The sequence below is a fragment of the Brachyistius frenatus genome, unplaced genomic scaffold (genome assembly GCF_029030835.1).
Source record: "Brachyistius frenatus isolate BFR_SWC_R1_liver_20210118 unplaced genomic scaffold, ASM2903083v1 Contig_14, whole genome shotgun sequence".
Classification (NCBI taxonomy): Eukaryota; Metazoa; Chordata; class Actinopteri; family Embiotocidae; genus Brachyistius; species Brachyistius frenatus.
This window is the reverse complement of record NW_027210613.1, coordinates 5,680,515-5,689,193: the sequence shown is the minus strand read 5'-3', so window position 1 is coordinate 5,689,193 and position 8,679 is coordinate 5,680,515. Positions and strand designations below refer to the sequence as shown.

The 8,679-nt window shown below is 41.2% G+C and overlaps 1 protein-coding gene across 1 annotated transcript; it reads right to left on the bottom strand.

The window, feature by feature from the left end:
* Positions 1-3,159: 3,159 nt before the first annotated feature.
* On the bottom strand, positions 3,160-7,077 carry oprd1b (opioid receptor, delta 1b). The gene is made up of 3 exons (XM_069693287.1): positions 6,669-7,077; positions 4,838-5,193; positions 3,160-4,640 (listed from the first exon to the last, which is right to left on the bottom strand). The coding sequence occupies exons 1-3, from the start codon at positions 6,908-6,910 to the stop codon at positions 4,111-4,113; spliced, it is 1,128 nt and encodes a 375-aa protein (XP_069549388.1). The 5' UTR covers positions 6,911-7,077; the 3' UTR covers positions 3,160-4,110.
* Between the last annotated feature and the right edge of the window lie 1,602 nt (positions 7,078-8,679).

Below are 8,679 nucleotides of genomic sequence, written 5' to 3'. Positions count from 1 at the left end.
CTTTTGGGCACATCTTCAGTTTTGGTTTACATGGCAGGTTGTGCACCGTCAGCCAAGATAAGGTCCGTGTTGCGTGAAAAGCCTGATTTACAATATGTAGGAGTCTTAACGCCAGCTGCATTGAGACAGTCTGCTGTGTCTTTTATGTTAAAAGATGAATGTGGCTGCGGTGTGGTGGAGCTGTTCTGAATGCTTTACCAACACTCCCTCTGTTCTCATTTGCCTCCTGTTAATTTCAGAGCAATGGGAACCATTAGTTGGGATCAAAAGATAAAAGCATTTCATCCTGCGTGTGCCACGCTGCAGCTTGGCTACAGTATGGGGGACTGTATTTTGTAGTAAATGATAAAGCTGTCAGAAAACAAACAAAAATCAATCTCCAAAACCCCAGAATAAAGCTGTTCCTGCAGGGAAAATGCCACAGCTGAGTTAACATACAGTGCTCTGGATCCGATTGCTCTGTCGAATAAATCACTTTGGTATTTAACATTTCATAAAGGTCAACGTCCAGTCCAGCCATGTCAGGAGCAAGTTCACGGTGTTTGACTAAATTATTCATTTTGTTACTTTGCCTTTTAAACAGAACAGTGAACATATAGGCAGAGCCATGTATATTTCATAGTGAACATACTGTAGTGTTTGCTCTGCTCTGCATCCTAGAGGAAATCTTCAGCAAGTGCTGCCCCCCCCCATCACCCTCCCCATCACAAATGTCACAGCGAGAGAGAGAGACTGATGCTATCTAATCAAGGTTTCTATTCTAGCAGAGAGTGATTTCAGTCGTTTGAAGTGAACGAGAAATTGAATAAAAGACCATTTGAACACATCATCCATCAGCCATAGCGAAAAAAAACAGTTACGAATTTGTCATGTTCAACACATCTTCCGTGGGCCTCCCTGGCATTTACACTAAACATGTCTCATCTAAGTGTTAACTGCATCTGTAATAATTGTCTTGTGGGTATGGCCCAGTCACGATATGTTTTCTTCTGCGTGTTGTCATTCTAGTGTGAACCGTGCAGCGCGGTGTACAACGGCCTCAATGAGAATCTCAAGGAGCGTAAAAAGACAATGCAGTGATCAGTTTGATTCTCTCACTCTCCGAGGAGAGTCATTGATGATTGAAGTGGTAGTCTGAATGATGCTTTTCTATATTTTATAGTTTTATTGTCCGCAAACTGTATGAAAAAAAACAATCTAACAAACCTGATGGGACTGTGGAGAACTATTGTCCAAAACGTATTAAAAACACAACACTATAATTGGTTAAATGCTCATTTATTATCCAAAAAAATCATTGTTTCTTTTGATTCAAACCACATACACTGTCCTGTTGTTGTAAAACACCAAATGTGCCACTAAAAAGTCCACAATAATTATACATCTCACTCCCATTTGACGAATGCCGAGTAACAAAGCAACAAAACAAAATAATGGTTTCACATCCTATCTGTCGAGCTGGGATGCGGAATTATTATTATGATTTAATTCATTCATTAAGTCATCAGAGACCGACGTTGTTGTTGCTCTTCTCATGGGATTTGTTGATAAAAACATACAGAATATCACCGGCCTCATCCTTTAATTGATACGTAAACTGGGCTAATACCAGAAATCCTAGAATCCTCCCTGACTTATTGCATATTGAGCTTTCACTCATTTACTCACATTTACACACACATACACACACACACTTTAGATGCGTCATATTCACCCCTGTGACCATGGCCCCCTGGGTGCTGCCTATATTGACCCAATTGGTAACCCATTCTTGAGTCTACCAACTAATTACATGTTAAACTCCCACAAAGCCTGCATGTGTTAACAGTATCCGCAATAATGATCACAGAAAACCGATATCGAATTAACATTGAAAATAATCTACAACAATATTTCAAAATAAACGCACGAGATGCAACGCACGGCCTTCTATATGACGGCGCCATTAATGTATTCAAAAGACAAAATCCAATATTATATTTAAACAATAAGGTACTTTAATATATCATTTCTAACCAGATCAAGCACATGTTTTCCTCTACAAAACAATTCACTGTTTGCAAAAAGAAGTAAATACAAAGCTCAATAAGGCATTCAGTACATATTTTCATTCAGCTGAACATACTGCCAGCCACATCGCAGGACGTTTACAAATGCTTTTCTTACACTGAAGTAAACAAAAACAAAAAAAGTCAGTGATGGTATAGACAGGTGACAGGAAAATTCTTTTTTTTCAAGATATGAAATGCTTTGCCTGATGTTCATAGTAATTGCTGTAAATAGTTATATAACATTGGATTTTACTGGTTGGTTACAAATGAAGCTTAATGGTACAACGGCTTGACGGCACATTGAAATCAAATTAATCACACTATCACTTAATATGCTGTCACAGAACAATATTATCTTTACATTTGATACGGTATGTACGGTACATGCTTATTTAAACCAGTCTGCGGTGGCAGAATCTGAGGCATTGGTTTGACTGTTCTCTAAAATTGTGCAACAGATGCCTCCTCTTCGACCAACTCTCCCCCCCTTCTAGGTGTCCAGCAATCATCAGTAGAAGATTGTACATTAGCGTTAACATGTATAGGAGGATTCTGACTAGTTGCTAATGCGTGCGATCGCATTCAAACCTCCCTCCGTGCCATTTTGAGGTCATTCAGTCACCTCCCTGAGTTGAAACAGCAGTGCCACTTTCCGCCTCAGCTCCTCCCCTTACTGTCAGCTGAATATTTTGTTTGAGCAAAGACAGAGCAGCCCAACTGCTGGAGGAGAGGAAACATGGAGTCAGGCTGAGCACAGATGAGCAGTCACCACTGCTTACTCACGAAGGCCATATTTTCATGTATTATGAGTCGTCTTTCACAAGTGTATTTCTCGATGTATTGGTTCAATAAAAGTAGACAAAATAACAGAAACATGGCACTGTGGTCATACAGAATAGTATCTTCTTGATAATGTTTTTTAATTATATGTGTGGCCTTTGTCTGGAATCATATCTCCTCTTCTCATCGCAAGGACAAGCATGAAACTCAACTCAACTCAACAGCAGTTTAAGAAAAAAAAAATGGAGCCTTCACCAGCTTAAAAGCCTGATATTTTTCTAAAAGGTTGCTGGAGACCAAAACAGAGCTAGCAAAGGAGAGAATAAATATCAATTACAATTGCAAGAAAATTGCAAGAAAAGCAGCTCTAAATGTTTGAATTTGATGGATTTGTATGGCCTTCGTCATATCAACTTCAAAAGGTGAAAATATATTGGTGTTGTGTGCCAGTAAAGTGGTGACCTCAGCTTTAACCTGAAGGTGTCAGATCAACAGTGTAGGATTTAAATGATCCCACGATTTTAGGGATTAGAAAGTAATTGTAGATGCTAAAATACACCTAAATAAAGTCCTCACGTGTTCTGGTGTCAGATTGTTTGCGTCGCACAGACATGAACAGACAGCAGTATCTTTCCCGCTGCTCCTCTGCCAGAAATGTGCGGCAGCAATCATCACTTCTCTCTGCCACAGTCAGAGTCAGTCTGGTCTTCATCAAGTAAAACAATCTGCTGGATTGTGGTCAGGTGACCGACTCGGCCAATCATGAATTGGCCACTGCTTGCCCATAAAAAGACACCTTGGCAGCACTGTGCTTAGAATCAATATTTGCCTGACAATAAAATCATTAGGGGACCATGTACACGTCGATTGTTCTCCAAATATGGATGTGAGAACGTATAAATATTTCTGTAGCTCCTATTTCTTGTTTAACTGAACCGTCGGAGGGCCGAAACCATGAAAAACATCACGTTCCCAATACTTGACTCCGCCATGCGTGTTTGTTCATATAGGTGCATTTTGTGTGTGTTTTTATGCTCCTATGTACATTTGTATAATTGTTTTATGCCCTGGCACACACAGGCATGTTTGAGATCATCCTGTTTCACAAACCCAGTGGGACACAGAGGTTTCAATGTGTGAAACCAAAAACACAATCGACCAGCAGGTTGTAGGTCAAAAGCCTACATCTGTGGACTCAGACTCCCGTGGTGGAGAACTGTGTGACCTCCGTCTGGAGGTCATCCTGGACTGTTCTGACCCCCGATTGATCCACGCCTAGTCAGACAGGCGGCCTCTCTCTTCCCGCGGGAGCGCAAACAGATGCGGGCTCTCGTGTGCTGTTGCGTGTCCTGGAGAAGCTGTTCTTCTCCAGGCGGGAGCGATAGGGCAGGCAGAAATCCCTGAAGCACCTCTTGAAGTTCTCATCCAGGAAGGCGTACAACACGGGGTTCAGGCTGCTGTTGGTGTAGCCCAGAGCGATGCACAGATGCCAGCTGGCACTCACCAGGAGGTTCTTCTTGTTAATATCCACCATGGTCGCGACGATGATGAAGATGTGAATGGGAGTCCAGCAGATGATGAAAGCCGCCACGACCACCAGGACCATGCGGGTGATCCGCCGCATGTTCTTGTCCTTCTCTTTGGAGCCAGAGAGCAGACGAACACTCTTCAACCGCAGGATCATCAGACCGTAGCAGATAGTAATAATGAGGACGGGCACCACGAAAGCAAAGATGAAGACGAAGATCTTCATCAATGTGTCCCAGTACCATTCCGGTGTAGGAAAGCTGAGTGTGCAGGCAGTCTTTCCTGGGGAGTTAAAACAATTAGAGGTTAATAGAGGGCCATGTGGAGAAGCTAATTTAAGTTAATAACCCAGCTCAAATGTATTCTCTTTTACTACGTGATTACTCCCTGAAATCATCACTTGCCTCTGAAAGTGCAAAAACCTCAGTGTGGAGAGGTGATGTTCTCACATGATCATGGTAAAAGCAAAAGTCCCTGACCTTTATCTGTCACCTTGGTAACAGCCATCACCATCACAGGCACCCCAACAGCAGAGGCGAGGATCCAGATACAGACGTTGATGAGCTTGGCTTTGGCGGGCGTGCGGAAGTCCAGGGCCTTCACTGGATGACATACAGCGATGTAGCGGTCCACACTCATCATGGTGAGTGTGAAGATGCTGGTGAACATGTTGTAGTAGTCAATGGCGATAATTACTTTACACAAGAGCTCCCCAAAGGGCCATGTTGTCATCAGATACTTGGCACTCTGGAAGGGGAGGGTGCTGGTGGCGAGAGCGTCGGCCAGAGCCAGGTTGAAGATGTAGATGTTGGTGGCCGTCTTCATCTTGGTGTACCTGGTTGATAGGAAGAGAAGTGCCGAGCACGTTTAAATAGATTCAAGCTCACAGTCAAAGAGATTGCTTGTTAGTTGGAGGAGATAGATTTTTTTTTTTTTTTTTTTTTTTTTTCAAGGTCTGCCTACTGCTGTGTCGCAAAGATGGTGCATGTGGTTGACTCACAAATCTATTTAAGTGTTTCAAGGTTCGGATCCAATTTACTGTTCGATTTAATCCATTCTTTCTCTCAAAATCACTGGGATCTGCTATTTTCCCTCAGAACATATTAAATTAAGCCAAATAAGAGATTTTTAGGTGCATAATAGTGTAATGGCAGTACACTAAATGAGCCTGCAAGTCTCCATTAACCAACATTTCAATGTAATGATTCGATTTCAGCTGAATAAAACATACTTTAAGAATCAGACTCAGTATTTTTTTCTTTGATCAGCGTGTTTTGTCTGAATGTCAACTGAGCAGTTGTCTGATGGATTCCCCCACATGACAGTAGCTGGATTACATTTAATTAGATTGTGTTTCCGAATGTTTTTGCTGTCCAACTTTACAAAGTATAAAGCTCTAAAAGGATAAAGGAAGACAGAGCGATGTCTTACCTTTTATATTATTCCCAAATGTAAAGAGATGTATTACATTACACACCAGCACTGACCTCTTTCTGAATGTAATTGCTTTGCAAGGGGATGAGTGTTGTTATTTGTATTTGTATATATATTTGTATATATGTCTCTGTAATATATTTGTAATATTTAATCTTCCACATATTTCTCAGGGAATTTAACAAGCAGTTTGTAAAATTATTGATTGAAGCTGGAGGCTCAACATCACATCATTGTTGCTCTTTTAAGTTGTTTAACAACAACTGACAAAAATCGTCAGAATCAAGCAGAGACAAATTTGTGAGACACAGTCGTTGCTTTGATGGTCCGACATACTTGTTTCCCCTTTCAGATTCATCATCCGAGTTCAACAACACAGTTCTTGACAGGAATAATTGGTGCAATGAAGTCATTTCAACGCTAAGGTGTATCTCAGTCCTCCTCCCCTCCCCTGGACCTCCTCTCCTCCCCTCTCTCTGGTGTGTAGGAGGAGAGAGTGTGTGTGTGTGTGTGTGTGGGTGGTGGTGGTGTTGGGAATGTGGCTCATAGACACATTGGAAATGTGGGCAGTTACAAGGGACCATCACACGTCAAGTCATACGGCAGTAAAAATGTATTTTCATGCAGATTCATATTCTTTAAGATTACTAGAATTGTCCCAACCAATTAAATATTCTAATACGTGAGTTTATAGAGCACTTTGATATAATTTTTTTTTTAAAAAAGACATTCATAATTTAACTGTCTGGCTTTTACAGGCATTTCACTCATCAGTCAACCGAATATCAAATAGCCTAATTTGGCTTCTATTCAATATATATATATATTTTTTTTTTTACTAATTGGTTTATGGCTCTCATATATTTCTTAGCGTACCTGACCACCCCGTACATGACAAGCACGTTTCCCAGCAGTCCCACCACACAGATGAGAGAGTAGAGAGCCGTGATGCAAACCGCAATGATGAGACTTGAGGTGTCCCTAGTTGTAAACCTGCTGGTCTCGTTGCTTCTTGAAGGCAAAAGCAGCAGATCTTCGGAGAGCGTAACATTGTAGGGAGTTGCGGAGAAAGAGTAGCGCTCGATAAAGTCGTCGGAAAGAAGAGTTGGGGACTCCATTTCAACAAGTCAGGTGAGATTTTAGTGCGCGGTGAAAGTCGGAGGTATCCAAAAGCAGGTGCACAGGAGCGCACGAAAACTGGACGGCGATTTAGTGATGAGGCGCTCAGAAGACGTTTAGAGCTTTTTTCTCTCTGTCTCCCTCCCTTTCTCTCTCTCTCTCTCTCTCTCTCTCTCTCTCTCTTTCGCTCGCTTCGTGTGTGTGTGTGTGTGTGTGTGTGTGTGTGTGTGTGTGTGTGTGTGTGTGTGTGTGTGCGCGCGTCTCTGCGTTGAAAAACGCACTGGTGCACAAAAGGAGACGTGAGGAGTCTGTTTTCCTGCTGAACTCTTGCCATGCCAGAAGGGATACCATTTTTCAAAGTGCTTTAATTAGATCTGGCATGTAATAATGCTTCATCACATCCGTTTTCGGATTCCCCCTCCCCAAAGTAACAACCTCTTGTTCCACCTGCCACCCAACAGCTCATCAAACAATGTCAGTCATAACCAATATGAACATCACTCATTGCTGTAGCCTTACAGCCCAATTAAACACATCTTTATTGAGCTATTCCTCTTATTGCTGCTGTGTTTTCATCCCTGACTTACTTCTTCCACTCTTCGGGGCCTGATCTGCGTAAGGGGAGCTCCATTAGAGGGCTGGCTGTTCTGACAGGCAGTCACCTTTGTGAAATGAAACCACAGAAGTGATGAAATTACCTGTACTTAGGCTGATGAAATATTTAAGTATCATTTTGATAGCAGCAGTCAAGTGTGTGGATTTTGAAGGGAGTTCCTACATAGTATCATGCATGCACTGCCCAGCTGTTGGTATCAATTATAGCTTTATGAGCAAACACATAAATGCAGTACAAACATGCAGAAACATTCATTTGAGTGCTCGGTATTTAGTCAGTGGAGGTTATGTTTAAAATATATTTTTATATCTTTGATGGTATTGCATCTGGAACATTTCTCATCCCATATGTTTCATTGGTAAAATGTTGACGTGATTTTTGGGATTACATTTATTGAAGCATTCAGTGTTTATTAATGTGGCTCAACGTGTCCACCATGAGCGCAGCACCACATGGGAACAGTGAGAAGAATAGAACAAAAGCTCTGAAGCCTCCCTTTCTATTGTTCCCTCTAAATATAGATCATGAGTATCTCCCTAAGACTAAGCGCAGTAATTGAAACTAATGGGTTCATTAATTTGAGTTCTCAAGATCATTTCTTTTTCATTTAATGAGGATCTCTTTTGTAAAATGTTTGTGGCTTTCAGGTGATATGGTTCACAAGAGGACTTTTGAAGATTAACTATTTTTGCACACTAAAAACATGGTTCTCTGGACGGCAATGCTGATCTGTCAGTTGTACAGTTGGTCCACCACTTTGGTGAAATATCCCAATAGTCTTTTTATTGCTATAAAATTTCACAGCGCTGTTCAGAGGATACTTCTATTCTAGTGCTATGTCCAATTACCCCCTTTTCTCATTTACTCCCAACTCCCAATATAGCGGACACAATGATAGCTAGAAATAGCAAACAATCATTTGTTCCATAGAGAGCAGAACATGTAGATTTTGGACGCTCATCATCATTACTTTGTGTCATTGTTATCAGTACGTTTTTGTTTTTTTTACAGTTATACATATTTTTTTGTATTCAACACATTTTAAGATCTTACTTCAGAACAGAGTTATAGGCAGTCAAATAGCTATTGTGAACTCGTGTCACTGGAAATTGCAAGAAATAAACCTTTGACAAATACAAATTCAAGATTTAT